The 25077-nt window shown below is 27.7% G+C and overlaps 1 protein-coding gene across 1 annotated transcript in view; it reads right to left on the bottom strand.

Moving 5' to 3' along the window:
- Positions 1-21660, bottom strand: part of LOC105360001 (Smg6 nonsense mediated mRNA decay factor) — a 154390-nt gene extending 132730 nt beyond the window's left edge. The window contains exons 1-17 of the mRNA XM_011496771.1: positions 21612-21660; positions 20525-20969; positions 19717-20014; positions 19355-19639; positions 18772-19013; positions 18482-18682; positions 18200-18335; positions 17945-18123; positions 17609-17824; positions 17186-17515; positions 16536-16712; positions 15544-16068; positions 15389-15467; positions 15193-15303; positions 15088-15099; positions 13712-13933; positions 12888-12949 (exon numbers count right to left, since the gene is read on the bottom strand). Coding sequence (XP_011495073.1) covers positions 12888-12949; positions 13712-13933; positions 15088-15099; positions 15193-15303; positions 15389-15467; positions 15544-16068; positions 16536-16712; positions 17186-17515; positions 17609-17824; positions 17945-18123; positions 18200-18335; positions 18482-18682; positions 18772-19013; positions 19355-19639; positions 19717-20014; positions 20525-20969; positions 21612-21660 — 3569 coding nt within the window. The remainder of the gene's footprint in view (positions 1-12887; positions 12950-13711; positions 13934-15087; positions 15100-15192; positions 15304-15388; positions 15468-15543; positions 16069-16535; positions 16713-17185; positions 17516-17608; positions 17825-17944; positions 18124-18199; positions 18336-18481; positions 18683-18771; positions 19014-19354; positions 19640-19716; positions 20015-20524; positions 20970-21611) is intronic.
- Positions 21661-25077: the final 3417 nt, after the last annotated feature.

Consider the following 25077-nt stretch of genomic DNA (forward strand, 5'->3'; position numbering starts at 1 on the left):
TGGACCGAGAGGACATCATACATCGGTTGTTCATATTCTCATTTGCGAACGATGTCCTGTAAAGCGAGGATAAAAATCCCAACTGCAGATGAAAGTATCTCAAAATAGATATTCTATAGTATACAATGTGTAATAGGCAAATGAAAGTATCGTGTATCTCGGCTTATCAAAGCACATTGCTCAATTACTCAAAGCATTACATAGCTACACAATTATTTGTCAGTACTTCATAATATTCGAATATAAGCAAACAAATAATTATAAAAGTCTCCTGCCACCATTCTCATCTTTCACAATTCATCTAAAATTTTTATTGCTTAAAATTATCCAATGTTTATCTTTAACAATACAACATTAATAAACAATAACACCTTACGAAATTATTAAAAACGTAAAAAATAATTTACCATTTTTCCTAATTTTGTATAAAACAAAACATTTTCAAACTAAATATTTACATGAGATATTTAATGTTTTTCGTTTAAAAAACCTTTTTAAAAACTGTTATTATCGAAGAGTACGATCCTATTTCCTATATCCTATTATGTATGACTGAAAACTTTCAATATGTATTGGTAAAATTATAAATGAAAGTAAAAACAATCGATAACTACAATGGCTTAATATTTATATTCAAATATTAAAGAATTATATTAATAGTCGAGAATCATATCAATCAATAGTGATATTTTTAATAAATAGCAAATTACGTAAGAAAAGATAAACTGCAATATTATTATTATAAAATTATCCTATAAAAAATCAGTTTATTATTAAATTTTGAAATGAAAAATTTGTATACTATTCATAATGAATATTTATATATTCATTAACTAAAGCAAAGAGTAAAAACAATTTGTATCCAACCAATAATAAAGGATATTTTAAAAATTAACAGTTAATAAATAATAAAAACATTCGTAATTAATACATTAAATTTATAATTTTTGGAAACGAATTTTTTATTTTATACTGACAATAAATTTTTATATCCATTCTAAAATCATAAATAAAATATTAAAAAAAAACAACATTAAGATTGTATTCGTATTTGAAATTAGATCACCAAACTAGGAACAATATATAAAAATAATAGATTCGATGTTTTAAAGATTTTTAAATAAAAGTGCTGACCAGTAAAGAATGAAAGTAGTAATGCACTAATAAAAAGAAAAAAGTTATCGCGTGTGACAATATATATATATATATATATATATATATATATATATACAATAAATAGATGTATTTTAAGAGATTGAATGTATATTTTTATATAAGCCATTCGGTATGCATTCGCTTGTATGTATGAATGCGTGAGAGCACACACGCTCGCATGAAAGGGGAGCGATGATTGAAATTTAAATTTATCTATCCCAACTAATATTTTCCGTTAACAAGACTTGAAAAAAAAGAAGAAGAAATAAATCAGTAAGTGTGCAAAAAATATAAATATTTAGACATCGACACAAAGTATTATTCGATACAAAGGTTAAATTTAAAATAATTCAACAACCGTTACTTATATTCAATATTGCCTGCTTCAGTTAATGTTTAATTTAAAAATTATACCGATTAATATCTTATAAATAAATCCATCAACGAAACAAACAAAAAATCCCTGTTATCAAAATTAAAATTTATTCACATTATAATTGTTTGATGTATATTTTAAAAATTATTTGAATGGATTACTAATCATATTTGTGAAATGTGTTTTTATTATTATGTATATTTCATTTCATAATTTAATATTTGTCAACTTTAGAATGATACACAGTAGATATCAAATGAAAGACTTCAAAAGACTTTGATTTTCCGTGTCAGCAATATTTTCAGTTAAAACAATCGACTTGAAAATAATGAAGAGTCGGAGAAAAAGAGAGTTTGCAATGAACGGCAGACATTGCATAGTGATTTCTCGTCCTGTCCTCCTTTTCCGCCCGATTCTCTCTCTCTCTCTCTCTCTCTGTCTCTCTTCCAGAGCTCCCTCACCCGTCTCTCCTTTTCTCCCTCGTTACTCTCTTTCTCTCTCTCTCTCTCTCTCTCTCTCTCGCTCTCTCGTGTTCTCCTTAGATTCTGCGGTGTGTACCCGAAGGTGTCCTTGGAGCGGGCGGGGTCGTCGTCACTATCGAGCACTGCCAGCCACGCGGGTAAACGACCATCGGGAAGCCATGTGTGTTACTAGCAACGACGAGAGAGTGCAGGCACAATATAAGCACTAGCCGTACTCGCTGTTGCACATATATACATATACATGCATTTTTATTGCATATGTCTATATATTTCTTCTCGCTATAATCTTTTTATTTTTATTTGTGCATTATACTATATATATATTTTGTGTGTGTGTGTGTGTGTGTGTGTGTGTGTGTGTGTGTGTGCAAATATATTTGGATACACATGACACACATACATTCATGTATATATATATATCATCCACTTCTCCCGCAGCCACCCGCCTTTGCCGTGCAATGTTGATGACACCTAACAACGAGAACAAAAATGTACGAGCCCAGAGCATCTATTACCCTTGACTGCGAGTCAGCGAGCTTGCCTGTCTTTACAGGTGTTTTATAATATGTTGCGCTTTTAAAAGGCTATCGAACTCGCTCTCGCTTGTCCCTTGCGAAACTTTTGTCCGCTGGGATCAGCGAATGCCTTTTCTCCTATTTTCTCTCCACAATTCTAATACGTGTTGTTTACATTCTAATTGATATTGAAGTTTGTAAAGTCTCCAGCTTCCCTTGTAATATCCAGTAATCTTGTCATATCTGGTAATAAATTTTAATTTCAAGAAATTCGAAATGAAGGAAAACTTATAGAAACTTAAGCTGCAAAATACATTTGTCCACTTTTAACAACTTCAAGAGCAATTTCAAATGAAATACTGCAACTCGTTTGAAAATAATGTTAAACGGTGGATGTAATTAGTACTACTAGTGCTGTAAGTATTTTTTTCAAAATCTATAAAATTAATCTTATATATATATATATATATATATATATATATATATATTAATTGAAAGAATAATATTTTTATTTATTTAATAATAAATAAGAAAAACATAATACTTTACTTTTACGAATAAATTATTTTATTTTAAATAATCTGTTTAATATATTACAGTGTTATGTTCAATATATTAATAATAATTCTTATTAAATACAAAAAATATTTTGATTATTCGATAAATAAATATGATAATACGTAACTATACTTTTATTATATTTATCCAAATGCTTTTTATATTGTGCAATTCAATTTAAACGTATGATGCAACCATTATATTATTTTATTTTTATTTTTATAATGAATTTAAGATATTTATATGAGAAAATTGTAATAATCAGAATGTCAATTTTAAAAGTAAATAAATTATACGCGCTCTTCAAAATTACTCGCTCGTCCTTTCTCTCTCTCTCTCTCTCTCTCTCTCTCTCTCTCTCTCTCTCTCTCTGTCTCTATCACAATTATCTTTTAATACACCTGTTGTTCACTCTTTATAAGAAAAGAAAATACTTAAAAGCAACGACTCAGTACTTTAATACCCTAACATACTTTGAATAGGACTAATAATTCACTTATGCCGTCAATAAATAATTAAATTTAATTGTTTTATAATATTAATTTCAAGTAGTCAATTTATTAAATCTAATTATTACTAATATGTAATTGAGCTTTAATTCATATAAGTAATATGTAAAGTAATTGCCATATAAAATTATTCATAAATTAAAGCTTAGTTATTCAATCGTTTAAAAAAAAAAAAGAAAAGAAAAAAAGAAAGATAAAATAAAATAAACAAAAATGGAGGTTAATCAATGTAATTATTAATACTATTATTTATTTAACCAATTGAATTAGACAAGAATAAATATAATTATAACGAAGTGATACATTGTAATTAAAATTTGATGTGTCTTACAATACATTACCAGTATATAAATAATTTGAGTAATTGACAATATGAAATTTTAATTGATATAATGCACATAACGAACTCATCTCGATATTTGATCGAATTAGTTTAAATAAAATGAAAAGCACGTGCATCCCTTTCGTTGCATTATGGATAAGCTCTTAAAGACACTCGCAACAATCCAAATTTACTGCTCTCAGAGCAGTTTTCGCAATGGTAGCAGCAACGGTATCAGCAAAACAGCAATTTATTACAGCACAAGATGAGATTCCTTGGAAATTTATAGGAAGAACGTGTCTCGCGCTTGTCGTGCGATGTGTCAAAAAGATTCGTAGTGAAGGGACCACAACGCGACGTTAAATCTCTCATATTATTTTAAGTACAATAGATATAAGGAAAACAGAAGCTAACCGTGGCGAAGCGAAATTTTCAGAAAAAAACAAGGCATCGATAAATAAAATTAGAGAAGACAATTTTTGATTTTGTAGAGATCCTAGGATAAGATAAGGGAAAATACTTGATGCTCGATGTAAAATTAAGAAATTAATCAGTCTTTTGCGTGCAATTTCATGTGATAATGTAAGCCGCGAACACTGAAAGAATACTTTTATAATTAATTAATTGCAAAAATAAAATGAAAATTTTGTCGGATATTCGGTAAAAATTCGTACGAGAAATGTGTAATGAAAAGCTTTAAAAGGCCTTTATGGCCGACTATTCGATTAATTGCGCATTCGCAACAAGGAGCATCCCCGGCAACCCCTGTAATTATTTGTCGAAATAACTTTTAACATAAAATTAGCCACGGAATCATAAAATATAAAATGGATAAAATGCCAAAAGGAAGGCGACTCGATACTCTCAATCACGCGTAAGCCACGGCAACCCTCCCTCTGCTTCAAAAAGAAACAGCTCGCCGGAAGCTGCCGAGAGAACACGGGCGCAGCGATCGGGAGGGGAAGAGTGGAGGGGGAAGCGATGAATAGCGTGTTGGAAGGTGGCGTCCTTGGATACACGTGTAAAGTTCGGGGCGCGAAGATACGTTCGAGCCCCGTAATGAGCTAAATCCATTACATCGCCGACCGATACACGCGCGCCTCCGACGCCCTTCGGCTCCTGAGGCACGAGCTGCTGCTGCTGCTCGGCTCAGCGATCTGCGTGCGACGTCTCGCCGGACGACTCACCATGCCGTGCTTTTTGATGCTAGTTGGATTTGCAATTTCTTTAAAGGCTAATGCAGTGTCGGGAGTAAGCGCGTAATGAATGCCGGCACGCTTGTTGCAGGAGCGCGCGCCACGAAATTAACGCAGCCGATGATCCTTAACTTTTATGTATATCGAGTGCGTGCGCCCATGTGCGCCCATTAACAACATGCACCAGCCGCCACGTACTTCCTTCGAGCACCATTGGCTTTTAAAGCTAAATCTTGATACGCGCACGGCGATGAAGTTATTCAAGCTCGATGCTTCCGCCCCCGTCGATATCACAAACACACGCACGCTACACACACCGCAATGCAACGCTACGCAACGCAACACCACGCGCGCGCGCGCGCGCGTACATGTGTGTATATATATATATATATATATATATATATATATATATATATATATATATATATATATATACACACATGTACGCGCGCGCGCGCGCGCGTGGTGTTGCGTTGCGTAGCGTTGCATTGCGGTGTGTGTAGCGTGCGTGCTACGACAACCGAGACAATATGACTTTATAATAGATCCATTGAGCATGAGATGTGAAAGATGAAGTGGAAAAATCTCACTGCGATACTGAAATCTCTTTCCTTACTACATGCTAATATATTCAGGATCATAATAATTAATATTGTATAAAGTACATTTGAATATTAATTGGACGATGCGAGAGAATAGATAGCCGTATGTATACGTAAATAGTTTACATAAGCGACGAGCACTGAGCTTTTAGCTGTCGGAACAAAAATCAATAGTCATTTTGTACTTATATTATTTATTTTTTAAGTAAATTTTTTATGATTCCTGGTGTTGATCCATAGGCAACACCTAAAAAGTATACATTAATAATGAAAATTATCTCAAGCAAAAATCTAAATGTAAATGCTCATACAGATTAACTAAACAAATACCTAAAGGCACTTTAAGAAAATTAACTCGCATTGGAAATTCAATAAACAGCAAAATCTTGATGCACGAGCAAGGGTGAAAAAATTTCAATGAAACTTCGACATCTGTGATTAGCGATATATTTTCATCGAATACAATAAACAAGTAATTAGTAGAGTAAAATTTATTTTTAAAAGATAATCCAATTCAAATGAGTTACAATAATCTGTTGTTATACTATTTGGCGAGCAAGTACGAACACTTAGACAATTCGTAATCACATGCTACACTTACAAAGTAAATATCCTTACTTATCAACACGACATTGCTGGTCTCTGATTATTTAAGACATTGCAGCACTAATTAATCCCTTACCGATTACATCAACAATTTTTATGCTCTCACCTTCGGAAATTCCATCTATCAACACTTTAATTTTTAACTGACCAGTTTTGTTCCTTACGTTACGTAATGCATACATACACTCTTAAAGATCTTAACCGATGCACATATACGTATTTACGTGCATAAGTTTTGGCACAATAATTATTAGAATTATACGAATTATTGACAATTAGCCCTTACGTTGTCAATTAATATAAACTTTACTTAAATATAAATTTAAGATTAATATTTAAATATTTGCTGTCTAAGATGCAATTCGTTTTAAAGGTTTATTAATGCTACGATACACATAAATGCAATAAGTGAATTTTAAGAGCAGATCGCAAATAAAATTATTATACATAAAATTTTAATGGAAAAAAAGTATAACAAAATAAAATTAGTAAAGTGCCCAAGCACTTGTATATAACATCAATAAAAGAGAATGTAATCGCGAAACGCGAATAAAATTATATATTAAATGGCCGATTATACTAATTTGCCGAGTTTTAAGATTTTGAATAAAATATAACGAGTATATAAAGATTGCCATCGAACTGTAAAAAATAGCGATAATATAACGCACATCTCTAATTGTAGATGCATCGTTAAAGTATACAGCACATTGCCATTTTTGACGAGAAAACATATTAAGGCTCGATCTTGCAAGCCTGTACAAACCTCCACAGCATTATAGAAAAAGAAAAAAAAAAAAATCACCTGCCCAATGAGCATCCTTAACGCACATCCTTAAATTGTCCTTGTAGAGCTCACCTATTGCGCGCGTCACCCACTTCTCCCCGTCATTACCCATCCTTCTACATCTTATTACACAAATTTTAATCGGAATTCCCAACAAAAGAGCATTTTTCACTTCTTTACGTGTGCATATAAATGAAACTGCTGACACGAAGCATCAAGAAACGAGCAATTAATTACACATTAGCGGGCGGAGGGGCGATCATCATAGGTAAAAGAAAGAAAGAAAGAAAGAAAAAAAAGACAAAAAAAAAAGACCAGTCAATGCAGAACGATAGAATATCAGGTTTGAAATGACGCTGGAAAATGAGAAGAAAAGACAGAGCTGCCGTGGAAGGGTAGCGGAAAGAAATACTATGAGCAACGAGACGACAGTAGTCTGGCGCCATGTAATTGTCAATTAGCATTTTCACGAAGACGAGCATAAAACACAAATCACATGCTCCTTACAGTTGTACATACGCTTGCGCACGTGTCGCATTACTCCATTTAAATATAGAAAACGTACATTTAATTATGATTATGAATGCAATGAATTGATAGTAGTGTTTACGCCAGATTTGCACCGTCATTAGTCAACCCTTGTGGCCTTTCTCTCAATCGAAAGAACTATTCACTATCGCTCATTACACACACACGCGCGCGCGCGCACCCATATATATATATATATATATATATATATATATAGAGAGAGAGAGAGAGAGAGAGAGTGTGTGTGTGTGTGTGTGTGTGTGTGTGTGTGTGTGTGTGTGTGTGTATCTATCTCACTCATTCGCTGTATTTTCCAATGTACAGTTCAAGATACGAGATCAAGAGCTATTAGTCGGCCGTTAGCGGCGGATTTTATTTGCTCATTCTTGTGTCGTCCGAACTCGTTTTCCTTTTCTATTTTACTTCTGAATTTTTATTAACCTAATATTATTTTACCTATGAATCTACAGAAATCAAAAGAATATCAGATTTACCTCTTTAAATTTACATTTTATTTTCATGCTTATATTTTTTCTTTGAAAAAATAAAAACTACTTATTTTATACTCTGAAATCAAATTTAAATTTACAACTTATATAGCAACAAATCATTAATCTAATAAGATAAGTCTTACTATCAACTTAAATACTATCTGTAAATTATCGATATATTTTTACTGCAACGTTATATATGATATAATTAATACATCTTAGAGATTTTAGATTCTGTTTAGGTAAAATTTATTTTCTACTATTTCAGATATAATGTTAAATAATATACAATACTAAAGACTTTTTTCCATGGTAAAATTCACAATATATTTCAAAAAGACTTTTCTGCAACACATATAAAACAACTATCGATGCATTTATAAATACGATTTATAACAAATATCATTTAACTGTTATAAATATAATCATTTATCTGAAATGTAACAAAAAAAAAAAAAAAAAACAACGAACGAATTACTGAAAACAAAGGATGATAAATATATTTTAATTTATATTTTATAAATAATATAAATAGTACAAATATAAATGGTCAACATCTATTACAATAATTCAAAATCATTTGTAAAAACCATACAACTAAATATCGACGATCATTTATGATTATGGAATAAATATCCTGTCCGGCATATACAAATCACATTTATGATTCTTAATTGAAAATTCTTAATGTTTTTTCAATAGTCTCTTAAGAAAAATATTAGAAAACTTTTGAAAATCTCAATATCATATGACTGATAGTATGTAGACTATAGTATATTTATATTATTTAATTATTTTGAAATAGCTGCATACTAAAATTATTAAATCGAAAATAAAAGATAAGAAAAAATATTGCATAATAATGAGAAATATATATAATAGAATAGAATATACCAACAGACTGTATTAAACTAGAATAAATTCATAAATATACAAAAAATACTATTTTCCGGCATTTGCTACTTCAGGATATAATTCAAGTGATTGTAGAAAGGATTTGCAAAAAGCACTGCCCACGTTTCTAAACGTCTAATTCACATTTCTAAAGATAAGAAATAATTTACAAAATAAATTATTTAAATAAATAGTTTTTCTATATATAATTAAAAGTGTTTAAAAAAAAAAATAATAATAAGAAATACAATCGAATTGTAGGTGGCTTAAAACATTTTTCTTTACTTTTCAATTAAATACATTCATAATTCCGAAGCTTATGAATATTTTTGATATTTTTAATTTTTTTGATATTTTTGATATACATTCTGAACTTCACAGAAACTTTTTTATTTTATTTTCAATTTATATGCAATGCGCTTAGTAGAGTAAGAATAAAATTTCATTTGACAATTGAAATTCCGAAATTGATTTAATTAGAAAAAGGATCATCTCTTTATTTTAAATACTGCAAATGCATAAACATAAATCATACTATCTCAATTTTTAAGTTCTATTATTAAGAGTGCGAAAGCTAATTTAAGGTATTACTATTCAACATATTAATCATTCTACATGAACTATTAATCAGCTTATGACACAAGCAGAGACCCAAAAGATAAAAAAAAAATAATAATGAAAACGTTCTCGCCTTTGTCTAAATGTAGACGCAAAGTTATCGAGTTCTGTGCTTTAAATATAAAAGAAAAGGACGAGTACACAAATTCTTGCTAATTTATTTTTCGTCATTTATTTATAATTTGTACCTGCACAAATGCAAATGCAAATGCAAATACGATGAATGAATTTTAATACCAAATAATTATATATGAAAAATTTATTATATATTTTTTTTAAATATAATTAATCACAATAAGTATACAATAAAAAATAATATAAACAAAATTTTAAATTAATTAAAATTTGCTGAAAAAGAATAATTATTTTAAGAATTTAAAATAATATTTATTATTAAAATATTTTGAAGTATAACCTTTCTAATTAAATATACACTTTACTATCGCAAATTTTGATAGTTACTCTAATATAATTTTAGCGTTTAACTTAATTAAAGCGTCAAAATTAACATAAAAATTTACAATATTTTTTATTCTTTCGAAAACTTCAGAATCATGCTTCTGTACTATTTATTAAAACCAAGGGGTTAAAAATATTTAAAATCGTAAAATTACTTGAATAGAAATAAATTTAACGTTTATTTCAAAACGTTCAATTTAAAAACTCAAGTACCTGTTAAAAAAAAAAAACTCAGTTTTAATCTTGCATAAAAGTATAAATTTTAATTTTTAACATTTTACATGCTATATCCAATTTAATTTAATTATTTAAATGATCATAAGCATTTTAACGTACATAATTGCATGCGTAACATGCATGTATTAAATTAAATAATAATAATAATAATAATAATAATAAGCTGTAATAAGCTAAAGTAAAAATATACTAATCAGTGAGTTCTTTAAATCACATAATTAACTGACAACAAAATTATTTATCTCAAGATCATTATAATATAGTAATATAGTTGAATGGAGTATATAGCGCACATAATGGAAAAAAAGTCATCAATAATAAAATGCCTAAAAATAACAAAAATGCATGTATTATCCGTAATAAGCACGAAGCACTACGTATGTCTAAAGGTGATTTGGCGTAAATTTAAAATGGTTAAATTACGAAGGCACGCAAGTGTAGAAGGGCAGACCTAGAATAGCACTCGCTCGCTTGCTCACATCCTTCAATATATCTTAAGGAGAAATTCTCATATTGCCAGAGTATTCGATAACTCATCGAAGCGGGTCAGTATGAAAACAGTGCTGCAGCAGTAGAATGTATATAAACGCGCCCAATATACGCCTCCACTCAGTTACGAGGCAGCGGGGAGCCATTTGCAAACTTTGGCAATCTCACGAGATCGTAAAGTCCCACGAGGACCGTAATTTAACGAGCCACGCGTACACTTAAAACAAGTCAGAGAGTCAAAAGCATCAGAGATAGAGAGAGAGAGAGAGAGAGAGAGAGAGAGAGAGAGAGAGAGGGAGAGAGAGAGAGAGAGAAGTCAATGTATGCATAATTCGCAAGCACTGAAGCATAACTTGAACGAACGGAAAAACACCGAATATATGTGAAATATGCTGCAACTTTGTCAAACCTTGTGAAAAAACTTTTCGCTCGATTTCATAAAGCTCTCTATCATTTTTTACAATTTCGTGCAATTTTAGTAAATATAAACAATCTATTTATTCGGCTTTAAACCAATACAACTCATACTTATACTTACTTGCATAATTTTTTAATATTTTATTACACGTATCTTATTTAGCTTCTTGCTTGTCATTTTTATTTATTATATGCATTTATATTAAGTTATTAATAATCACAGCATTCATATAATTAAATATCAAGTATCTATCGACAATCAATCGCCAATTAATTATTATAATATGTAATACGAATATAAATATTTCAAAATTATACAAATTCTTTCGTTTTTCAATTTCAAGTTGTTTTTAAATATTTAATAAAAGATTTTATTGTATTCTAATGAAATTTCAAATCAAATCAAATCAAACTTAAAAGAACGACACTTACATGATATAAAATATTGCATTTTACTTTAGACTATTTTACTCTTTAGCGTACACATCATCATAATGCATGTAAATATATGTATAAATGTAAAAATTTTATTCTATAAATATAATAAGTCTACATTATACAGATTTGTGTATAGAATAAATAATTAAATTTATTAAATATCCATATGTATATAATTTTATCAACTTGTTCAACTCAATTAATAAAATGTAGGCAATCATCTTAATTTGAAAATAATTAAAATAATGCTACTGATAATTGATTAATATAAATTTAATAATATATTGTCATTTCATATGTACAAAGTATAAATTTAAATACTCAGCTCGATGTAGAATAAATAGAAATTCATTTCATTGGTGATTTTAAAATAAAGCAATTCAATCTTATTGAAAAAATGAATAATAAAAAACGGTAAATTACAAAAATAACATCTAAATAAAATAATCGGAATATTAATTTTAAAATATTATCTTTCTTTTATAACAAAGATTTTCAACATACTTCTGCGAACTCAATAAAAATCCTAAATAAGGCAGGAACTTGACGAATTCCCTATTAAAGCAACCATATAATTAACCGCAAATAATTAACGCGGCAACGCACTCTTCTTATGCAAATGTAACGTAAGACTCTATCAGAGCCATTAATATTAGCAGATATATTATAAAGTATTTCACCTAGTAGAGTAAGGATTAATATTTTTACCTCGCAAAATCAACATTCCGCATTCTGCAGATAGAACAAGTGTCTGACAACAAAGTTTTAACCGCTACCATCAGTCATGTAATGTTACATTAATTTACATCAAACAGAATGTAAGAAAAGAATACAATAGTTCTGAGCATCTTTTCTAAGAAACAACTATAAAAGCTTCCCATTATTCATAACTATGCAGCTCCACCCCTTTTCAATTACACAGTTAAAGACCGACGATAGATAAAGGCATAAATAAACTAGAGTGACTGAAATTTTTCTTAAATATTTATATAAATGGTAATATACTCATTTATATTAAACAATACTTTTTGTAATATAAAAATTCATAATATTAATATCGAGAAACTGAAGTGTTAGTAGATCTGTAGCTATTAATACCACTAAAGTGCGTTTATACATTACATATTTCATCATCGATTTGATTATAAAATTAATTTATTGACAGTACATTTTATAAAAATAAGAAAGAATAATTATTAAAAACTTACCCAATTCTCGTTATCAATTTACCATGAACATGAAGATATGATGTGACGAATCTCTTGTTCAACTAAAAAAAAAATATATATTGTTTTTTGTTTATAAAAATTATCAAATTTTAGTATAATTTTGTAATATTTTTCTATTTTTCTGATAATCCTGAATTATATACTAAGGTATAAAGATCAAATTCATATTTTCATTAAAGTTGTATAAATAGAGTTATACCCACTTGTAAAGGATGTCATTAGAAAATATTATTTCAATATATTAATTTTCAAATTATATATGTATTGCTTACTCTTACCCATTATCTAAGCTCTTACATGTACATAGACTCATATAAATTATAATTTATACAATGTTTATAAATCCGGTAATATATTTCTTGAAAATACTAAAAAAAAATTAGTATTTTTAATCTGAATATGATTAATAAATATGAATGAATAAATATGAAGTTTCCTTTTAGTAATTTAAATAAATTTTTAATCGTATGTTTAAAAATTATATTGTACAAATTTCTATAAATTTCTTTACTTTTATACATGTAAAGGTATTAATAAATTCTACCTGAATTCATAATTCTTTATAGATTAATAAAGGTAAAATACATATTGTGATTATATACACCATTACTGAATAATATTTAAAACAATATTTTATTTATAAAATTTAATTTTAATATTTTTTAATAAACATTTCTTCTTTTATTATTTTATTATCAATCATTGAAAATTTGGTAAATTAATAGAAAAATTTGTATACATAGATGTAGGTGGATGTGTATTATTAATACAAAATAAAATATAATTTTCTTTATCGTACATACCTCGACACTTGTTAACAGCGAAAGGTCCTCAAGATCGCTGTCGCCTAATCTTGACTCACTTGTGGTAGTAGCCGATGTCGTTCGTCTCATTCGCTTTCCGCCAGGATGAATCCAAATCTCTCTTCGTAGACCGCCACCGAGGTTGGCACCTTCCTTTTCCTTCATTCTTTCTCTTTCTTTTAATTTTCTTTCCTCTTTACGTTTACGCTCCGTAGATTCATACTATACATAAATTTACATATTTTTAAAAACTTTACAATTTAATCATGCACGTGTGAACTATATACTGCGTGCGCCTACATGGCAATTTTATCGGACATAGTTACGTCGATACATTGCACAATAAATAAATTTACATTTACAAAATTTAAAGATAATTCAACTTTGATAAAAACGTAGAAGAAATCATAGAAAATACGGGTAACATCTACTATATAGTGTAAACGTTTAAATATCTAAATATAGAACAATTGATGATAAATTTTTATGCAAAAATTACAGTAGATGATTTACGATTAATATATAAAAGTATAATATAAGTTAATTATAAAAAATAAAAACAACATTTTGTCCAATAGTAGTAAACCAAACTAAATACGTGTATGATACTGAATAATTACTTTGTAAACGTATAAATAAAAAACCATAAAAAACGTATTTTTTAATGGAAATAGTTGGAATTTATAATATAAAGTTTTTCACTGAAACTGATATTTAATACTTCTTGGATTTAATATCTCTTGGATTATTATCTTTATTAATTTTATAAATTAGAATTTAGAAATAAAGATTCGCGAGATGAAAAATGAATATTTTTTCTATTAAATAAATATCGCAAGCTTTTAATTCAATTATAAGTCTTGAGAAAAAGGGAAATAAAAATTGACCTTCGCAATAAATTTTATATCATTATTCAGATATATAATTGTAAACGTGTTTTTTATTTTCTATTTATTAATAATCGTAACGTAATAGTTTATAAAAAATTTCCGAGCAATTCACTATTCGCATAATTATATGATCTTCATGCAAAAGGTACATTGACTTTTATTTAAAATTTTATACAAATTTCTATATAGCCATTCAATTAATTCAGCTGATCGGTGAACAGTTATAAGCTTTAAATTTATTTCATATAAACAAAGCTTTTTGCTAAAACTAATGAATGGGAAAATTTTGTTTGCCATGGAAAGTGTAAAAATCATTTTGCAGTGCATCAACAGAAAAATATTGAAGTTCATAGAAACATAAAAGCAATAAATTAACCTAGGAATTGCAAAATATAGCAGACTAAATAAAGACTACTAAAGTAAATCGTCTATACGACCATGAAATGAATGATTAGGAATTCACATTAAATACTAAACTTTACTTACATAGTGTAGATACTGTCAATGACACAAAACCAAAATATTATTAAAAAATTTAATTGAAATAGATTATGAATTAAATTCTTAGTAATAAAAAATTTTTTTATTTACCTTTTTTCTATTTTCGTCAAACATAGTTATTAGACTTTCACGAGCAGATGGGAAAGGATTAGAAGCCATTAGAGATCGCATGTAATAATAAACGGCATCTAATTTTCTTCTCTAAAATACAATATTATAGATATTAAAATTTATTGGACAATAAAAAACATTTCAAAAATATTTTAGAACATGAAAATCAACTGACTGCATAAGTTGCTAATAAAGCTAATTGGCTGTAGGGCCTTCCATTTTTTGGATTGATTTGTTGTGCTTTTAAATACCATCTGTAATTATTATTATTAAATTATTATTAAAATGTTTATTTAATATAAACGGCAAATACTTATGAGATTTACTTACTGTCTTGACTTGCCATAATTTACAGATTCATTAGCCAATTCTTTATACCTCGCTAAATCACCCAAAAATAAAAAAATTTTTTGAACACTAACTAAAGCTAATCCTAATATTCCAAGACCTTTCGGTGGAACAGCAGATGTTAAAAATGTGTCTATTTTAAAATTGTAACTAGTCTCCAAAACTGTGAGTAAATTCGCGAAATATGCTGTTCCTTCGTCAACAATTTTTAATAAAAGATTTTTATATTGCTCTCGAAGTTCAGCATCTTCTTTAGGAATGGGCTTTCTTAAAATTTCTATGATATTATAAAACATAATCTTCCAAAAATGTTGCTCTACATTTTCAGTCTGACAAAATTTAAGATCAGTTATCAGTAAAGTTTGCAAACATTGTTGATGATAGCTGCGTATTTGAGATATTACATCCCAACTAACTGTTATACTACTAGAATTAAGAATGTGTTGTAATTTTGAATCGGCTAATGAAATATCCAAAAGTAAATAAGGATTTTTTGTTGATCGGAAACTGAAAAAAGAGATATATTGATTTATGAATAAATATTCATATGAAATATAAAAAAAAGACTAAATGTGATAGGGGTGTTGTTATCAATAATTACTTTATTTATAAAACCTCAATAATTGACACCAATAAACAATATTTTATTTTTTCGGTGAACCAAATCTACTTTCTTTTCGAAATGTATGAATCACCTATTTTCTAAATTTTTCTAATATACGTAATAAAATCATTTATTTTATCTTATTAATTATAAACTTTAATAATAATTTAAAACAATTTGTTTTAATAAGGGTGACAATAAAATTTATCCAATAATGAAATAAGTTCACTAAGAATAGAAAATTAATTTCAAATTGACATAGACTACTGTTTTCAATTAGGTTTAATTAAATTATTTGTTCTTTTATTAGCAAAACGCATTTAATCTTAAATATTATTTTTATACTAATAATAAATAAATCTATAGTTACCTCTCAGAATATGGATTATACCATGATGGTTTTGCACCGCCGAATTGATCTGTGGCTTGTGGCATAGATATATTATCTATGAGTGAATTTTGAAAATCATGATGAATAATTGGTTGTATTCCAGAGTGAGATTGGAATACAGGAGCACTAATGGTTTGGACGGGAACTTCATTATCTCTATATATATATATATATATATATATATAAAAAAAAAAAAAAAATTAGCCAAATAGATGAATAATCCATTAAACTTGTAACTCAACTATATTCATGCGATCAATCATTAGTGTTTTTAATATAATTGAAAAGTAATGTATGAAATATATCGCATAACTTTTCTAATGACCTAGTAAATATACTTTATAGTTACATATTTTATTAAAAGACACTTGAGGTGCTTTTGCTATTAAAACATCTCTTACAATTAAAATTATACATAATATAATATTTTTACATAATATTTTTATTTGATAAACGTTATCGATCTATATCATTCTTTGATTTCCCTTTCCTTTTACTAAAAATTCTAATAATTGTATGAAATTATTGTAAAATTAATAATTTAACATTATACAATGCTTGTATGATTATTAATTTTTATTTTATAAAAACGTTGCTAAATCAGTAAAAATATTAATAAGGAACATTACCTGTATTGAGAAGTAATTCTACTTCCTGGTGAAGTTATTACTATCGGTTTATTTGGATTATTAGGATCAAATAATGTTCTTTTTTGTTGTTGTGTTAATTGTGGTTGTCTAGAAGGTGTAATATTAGACGATAGTTGATTTTGATCTGGTAAAACTAGAACGCCTGGTGGCTGAGAGTTTGTACAAATTGTAGGCGATTGACGATTAATAGAACTAGGACCAGAATTAGTTACTGATGTGGAATGCGATAACGGAGTTCGACGTCCATCGTCCGATTCACAAATCGACGTTCTGCCAGTTCTCCAATTTTCTTCTATATTTATAGATGCCCTATAAATATAATAGGATTAAATAAATTGATTTTCATAAGTCTTATATTATTTATTCAAAAGATAAATCAAGAAATAAATCAATAATTATTACCTATTTCTATAAAACTCATCGCCACGACTGCCTCCGCGGAAATTTCTATCTTTACTCGATTCTCGACTTCGATGAGAAACGTTCCGTCTTCTACTATCATACCGCTTGCTACTGCTGCTAATACTATTTTTCTGATTGTTATTATAATTATCATTTTCTCGATTGTGTTGATTGTTTTGACGCTCCCTGCTACTTCCTTCAATTTTCTCTTTACTCCTAATAATAAAATTTAATTTAAATCTATTAAAAGTATCAAATGTTAAAAATCTGTCAACGTCTTATATTATTCGTTTATTTTAATGTAAAAAGAAGCGGGAGAAAAAGATATATTCGTACTTGTCTCTGCCACTGCGTTTTGATTTCTTTTTTTTCGAACTCTTACGTTTACTGCTTTTTCCAACTACTGGCTGATTAATTGGAACAGTTACATTTTCACGTAAACTCATCACCGAAGAACTACGACTTATTTGCTCCGCTTCTAATTTCTCACTTAATTCTACTTCTTCGCACCAATCCTTTTAACATATTTGAATCATGAATAATAAATTGCTAATCGATGATATACTCTTACAGCATTAAAACTATAATTACCAAAGTAACCTCGGACTCGTTATCAGGCACAGGACTACACGATATACTTTTTACTGGACTTATATTTGATGTATGTCGAGATTTGGGCTTCTCTAGTTCAGAACTAGATTCACATAAATTGTTATTAACTTTTTGTCTAAAATATTTCAGTTCAATTAGAATTACCATTGTTTAATACAAATATAAAATAAATATCAATATAATAATAATGATTTATATTCATTTTAATGTAATAAAAAAATTATATAATAATTTAATGAAATGAAATTTTTAAATTCTAACGTTTGATGATGTAATCGTTGTGAATTAAATGGAGGCATCGATTCTCGTCTACGACTCTCAGCGGGTGATTGACATCTGTTAGTACTGGAACGATAAGACCCTGGTGATGAAGCTGGTGGAGGCATCAACATACTATCAATACGGCTTAAACTTTCCATACTTGTATACATAGTACTACTACTTCCACGGCGATCATAGGGTCTGCAATACAAAATGATTAATATTAACAAAAATGGCTAAAAAAATTAAATGCATCCTAATTCTCATATAAAATTATGTAAAAGATTTACCTGTTCGTATATTCTTGACTGGGTGTATGCGATCTTGAACTTGGTGCAGAATACTGATCAGGTGTAACAGGCCTAAAAACAGAAGGTGTTTCTGATTCTTCTGATCTGTTTCTACCTCTTAATATACTTCTTGCTGGAAATGCATTTGAAAAAACTGTTTGAGGGGATAAAGGACAACCTGGTTGTAAATTCTGCATAGTTCGTGAATGCTGGACAGTAGATGAATAACAAGATGTTGAAACCTATTAAAAACAATGGAGCGATTGATAATTATTATAGAGTTAAATAAACGACGCATTACTTATGAGTTTACACATATACCCTCGAATACCTCGTAATATAAGATTTAAATTTTAGTGTAAAAATAATGGTTGAAATTTGGTTTAATAAACAATGTTCCTTTATATATTATTGTTTAATTTAACTTCAACTTTTTTATAGTAAATTGGTTGAATGAAAACGAATAATTCATATAAGTTAATATAAAGATATATAAATTCAATTTTCATTGGAAAAAATCGTAATCAAATTGAACGAAAGCTACATGCTAGACAGCATAGAGATAGAAAGAAGTTCTACTTACTGGCAATGTAACCGTATTATTGTCACGATTATCTTCCGAAGTTGTACCGGCAGCACTATTTTGTGACGAAACTAATCCATGTTCTTGTAAGTATTTGACTTTTAAACGTGGTGGTAAAGTTTCTACATTTAACATTTTTGTCATGGTAATTTCCTTACCACCACGTTTTCCAGATGGAGGTTTTCCTTGAAATTTATCCGAATATCCAAACGACTCGTTATTTCGTGTATCTCGAGTTCTACTATCATTAGTATTTTTTGGTGTTATAAAAAGTGGATCAGAACCCTAAGTGATTACACAACAAAAATTTATTATTCTACATTATCACAAAATTCCGTTTCTTTTCATTTATTTCAACTTACTTGTCTAATATCTCGTAAATTATCTCTGCGATTACTGAAATTTCTATTCAATGAGGGTGACTCTGGTCGTCTACGTTCATCATTTTCAGAAGTATTACGATTTCTGCGATTTCCCATAAAACGTTTGGAATGATCAACTCTATTTCGACTACCATTATCATTGTGATTTCCACCAAAATTACTAGGATTGGTTCTACCAAGAAAGCTATCGTTTCGTTGATTACGATTAGGCTGCGTATCCCAATCTCTACTTTCAGATCTTGCTCTGTCTTTTTCCCAATTATTTTGCAACAAAGCTCTAAGAAATTATTAAGCATTTTAACGAATAACCAAAATTTAATAATTACATTAACAAATTAAAAATTGCAATTCCAAGTATTTGATGAATAATTCTGCAATCACCCATATTAACTCAAAAATAATAAACTAATAATTTTATGAATATTGAAAACGTGTTTAAATAATGTATATAACATAAAAATCAAATTATTCTTCATGTTGAGTTTAATCTATAACTATTTTAAAAATTTATTACAAAAATTGTCAGAACGATAGAAATATTTGTTAGATTACATTTAATTAAATCTATTATTATTAAGTATATTGTTGCAGATGTTAAAATAAAGATTTTACATATTAGCAGCTGACAATGTCAAATATTTATAACCAAAGAAATCGAAATATTTTTATTTTCAAAATTTAAATATAAATTTTTTATGCATTTTAAGTATTATTTTATAAAATACATATATTATTCCTACATCTTCTTCAAATAATAAATAAGCAATATTAAATTAATATTTTTCACCTATTGGTTGTATCTTCTTCTGCCATTGCTTCTTTCACTTTCTTAGGTATATATAATTGTTGCTCTGGCTTTTTATTTTTTTTCCTAGGATCGTTTATCGATACATGATTGTTTTTTGAAGTACTCTGACCGTAATTATCAATATTATTTCTACAGTTTACATGCATTTCGGATAATTTGTCATTTATACTATCAATTTGATGAGATCTAGAACTATTCTGTAATTGATTTTGGTGACTGAATTGTGACTGCTTTAATCGATCTTGAATAGAAGACATTCTTGGTCTTTCTTGACAGTTATTTTCATGATCATAATCTTCTGATCTTCCAGACTTTCTCAAAGGTCCACTTCCAGGCCTATAAAGTGCTCGAGGTGGTGCTTTATTTGCTCCCCCTCTCATTGCAGCTAATCTGTCTCGTTCAAATTTCAAATCAGATGAATTATCTACAAATTATACAATAACCAATCAAACCATATTGACAATGCTACACACAACATATGACTTTAATTTAATCAAAACTGTTTAAAAGTAATAAAATTTTTAAATTACATTGTATCCATTTTTAAGCAAATTGAAAATTCAAATGAATACTTAATTTAAGCATCGAAATAAGCATTATTAAAAAAGAAAAACCGACAAGATCCGGGATGCTGCTGTGCCTTTTTTACAACAAAAACATTGCGATTTCAACGTTATTCATCCACGTACCCTTGGAAATGCAGTCGCGAAAAAACAAAAGGAACAAACGTTATGTAATACGAGAACTTGAAAATTGAAAAGAATATCGATTTTCCGCAATATCAACACTAATTCGCAATAAAAGCTATTTTTAATCGCGTGACATTCGCCTTTCGGAAAATGCTCTAACGAGCTTCCCGCGGTTCGCCGTCTTTTAACCTTTTAGGTTAGCTTCACTCGCTCAGGAGGTTAGTTTTGCGACTCGCGCCAGAATGGCGATGGTCTAGTGAACTTTAGCGAATTCACACTAACGTTCGGGCATTAGCATCGCGATTTTACAAGACCAATGACGCTATTTATTCAATTAATCCTCGCGCTTATTTACTCGGAGCCTTTCTTCATTGTACCTTGTGAAATCTCTCCCCACTTTCTGCGTCCTTTGTCGTGGTTCGCCATATTGAAGTATGTACAACTCCCGTCAAAACTTTGCAGGAAGGTCAAGATAATTCGCGTTTCACTGATCGTAGCGCTGCGTTACTACTTCGCTATTTACGCGTAAATTGCGAATTCAGGTATCTAGCAAATTTTTACAACGCGCGAGACATCCCCTAACCACCCTTACTTTTTAAAGTACCCATTTTAAATAATCGCACTTTTTTCGATGGGCTTTGATTTATTAGCACAACATAAAATATTACCTTCTATATTCACAACTATTTCATTCAATTATATTAAAATTATTAAATATTATTCGTTAAATTATAAATTAATTCAATTTTCCAATTCGACACCCTCCTACACAAAGAATTTAATTATTATAAAAATAATTCTATATTTATAATTTCAATAATACTGTTTACTTACATCATTTATTCTTAATAGAAAATTAAACAATTTGAAAGAAACGAGAAGTTATTATTTGCTCATTGGATACAGAACTATGTACACGAGATTATTATTTAGGGGATGAGTTTTATTATTTTCTTACACTTTGTTAGAAATACGAAAAGTCGTTGACTCGATAGCAACATTCGTTGAAGAATTATCTCGATACTTATTAGAAACATTTTTACAAACATTTTTACATATTTACAAATTTTTACAAGCATTTTTTTTTTTATTAAAAAGCTTTCAATTAAATCAGCCTATTCTTATCGATATAATTATCTTTTTTATACCCATATTTATATAATTATTCATTTACATATTTATTTCTCTACTCTTTATATAGTTATTTGTTTAAAATTCATAAAAAAAAAAAAAATAAAAAAAAAATAATAAAAAAAAATACAAATGTTAGCTATTTATTAAAATATAAGAAAAATATCGAAAATAATTTAAATAAAGTAACTCACTCGTTAAAATAATAATTATCGATTTCTCATTTGATGTTAAATAAGTTACAGTGAGTATAAACTTATGAGGTACAAACATTTACCCTTTGTGTATCGAAATTTACACGATGAAAAACATAAATTTTATGTAATATTTTAAATAATAAACAATGTATTTAGAATAAATAATAAGCAAATAAATAATTAAGCAATCACTCGTATTATAGTAGTTAAGAAATTTATTTGCTAAAGCTCTTTAGCGTTTAATAGGCAATATGTGCGTGAGTACGTATGACAAAAATAAGTTTCTATTATTATGATACTTATTAATTTATAATAAAATCATTAATCGCATAACGTTTTGCGAATAAAATTGAATTTGTATAAGTAAAAGCAATTTTTCCATTTTGCAAATTAAACAAGATATAGTTGATAGTAATTGTAGCAGAGATAAAAATTGGCCGTGAAATTAAAATTAATCACTTCTTTAATATTACAAGAAACAAGGAGTCGAAAGTTCGGAATCAGTTGGAAGAAAGAGAAAATTATTTTAAAGCAAAAGTTATTGAAAATCTGGGTGAGAGTCGAGATTTTTGTACATTGTATATCGGAAGCCATTTGCCCAGTGGACAAATTTCTTTTTCTCATAAGCAACGATAATGATGAAAAATCGTAAGAGAATATATTTAAAATCACCTGTCCTCCGACAGACTTTATTCGTTAAAGTCCAATTTAATAATATTAGCTTCCCTACTCCAAATCTAATATAATTGATCGCCAATACATTAAATAAATTTATTAAACATTTTCACCTTTTCAAAAATTCCATTCGTTTAAAGCATTTATATTTAAGTTAAGTAATCTTATGAATTAATAAATAATTAAGAATAAACATTAAAAAAAAATAATTATAAATTACTTTATTGTCATTACAACAATTATGTTACTTTTGAAAAAACAAATTGTATCACCTGTTTATTAATCAATAAGCAGAAATAAAATAGATAAAAATTTAACTATAATAATTAATAATTAATGATATAATAAATGATTATTAAATAATACACTTAGGAATCAATGAAACTAAAGAGTATAAATTCTATTTATGTCACAATTTCTATGTCTTAATTAGTTCATAAATACAAAGGCATAGGCATATCTCTAAAATTAATAAATTTTCTAAATTCTAAAAGTTTAAATTGAATTGAAATTGCGAATAACAAATTTACCCTTTATATATAAAAAATATCATATATTCATATATTAACGGCTAAATGAAAATGATTATTTTACATTAATTATAATATATATGAATATAATAAACGATATATTAATTATGATAAATAATAGATATAAAAATGACAACTAATATTCCTCTAATCACCAATAATAAAAGAAGGGAAAAAATTATTTTTAAGAAAAAAACTTAAATTAATTTGATATTAATAATACAATTTGAATATTTCAAAACAACTGTCTCATTTCTCTCATTAAAATAAAATCTTTGCAAATATAAAAAATATTAATGTGAATTATACATGATAAATCGAACAAAAAATTTAATTAAATAATCATACTTTTCATTTTCATGTAATTTAAAAAAATATTAATATATTGACCTACACAGGATTACAATATTTGTAAAATGTAAAATCGCATATGCCAAATTTTTAAAATAAAAATAAAAAGTTTATATTCAAAAAATGTTTAAACTCGGAACTCTAGTGTATTAAATGAAAAAATTGTAATATGAGTTGTATAGACATTTATTTATATGAAAATATATCAAAAAGCGAAATGCCAATTATATACGAAAATATTTTAAAAAATGTTAGCACAAATAATAATAAAATTATATAACATCTAAACTGACATTTAAAAATATTATAAAATTATATTTTAACAATTTAAGTATTAAATTGAGTATGAAGTTTTATTTTTGAATATCATCGTTAAAAATAATATTCATAATTAAAGAAAAACTGTCTTTAGATAAATTTGAAAGTTTGAAATTTGACAAAACAATCATTTGCATAATGCGATTAATTGAATTAGTTTTACTTTATTAAATTTATCACCTACGCATTATTTTATTATCATAAATAAATATTATTCCCATATTGCGCAGATATTTCGTGATTTGAACCTGACTCGTTAAAGTAAGTCATTATTTAAATTAATTAAAACAATAGTAGACTAGAAATCATTTACAAATAATATGAAATATTGCTTAATAATAAGGCACTGTATATAAATAAAATAATTCGTCATATAATAAATTTCTATATATAACAAAATTGTTGCTATTGTTGTTATATATTTCAAAGTGTGTAATATTTTCACAATATATTATTATAATATAATTCAAGAATCAAAACGAATTTACTATGAAAGTACATTGAGTTAAATGATTGCAGGATTAATTAAGGACTAATTAAGAATACATAAATGTCTTCGTAGATAATTAATTTTATTTTCTTGATTATTTTAGAAATTATTTTTTTATTGAAATGAATAATACAAAATTTTTTAGAACTTT

The sequence above is a fragment of the Ceratosolen solmsi genome, unplaced genomic scaffold (genome assembly GCF_000503995.2).
Source record: "Ceratosolen solmsi marchali unplaced genomic scaffold, CerSol_1.0 scaffold29, whole genome shotgun sequence".
NCBI classification, from domain to species: Eukaryota; Metazoa; Arthropoda; class Insecta; order Hymenoptera; family Agaonidae; genus Ceratosolen; species Ceratosolen solmsi.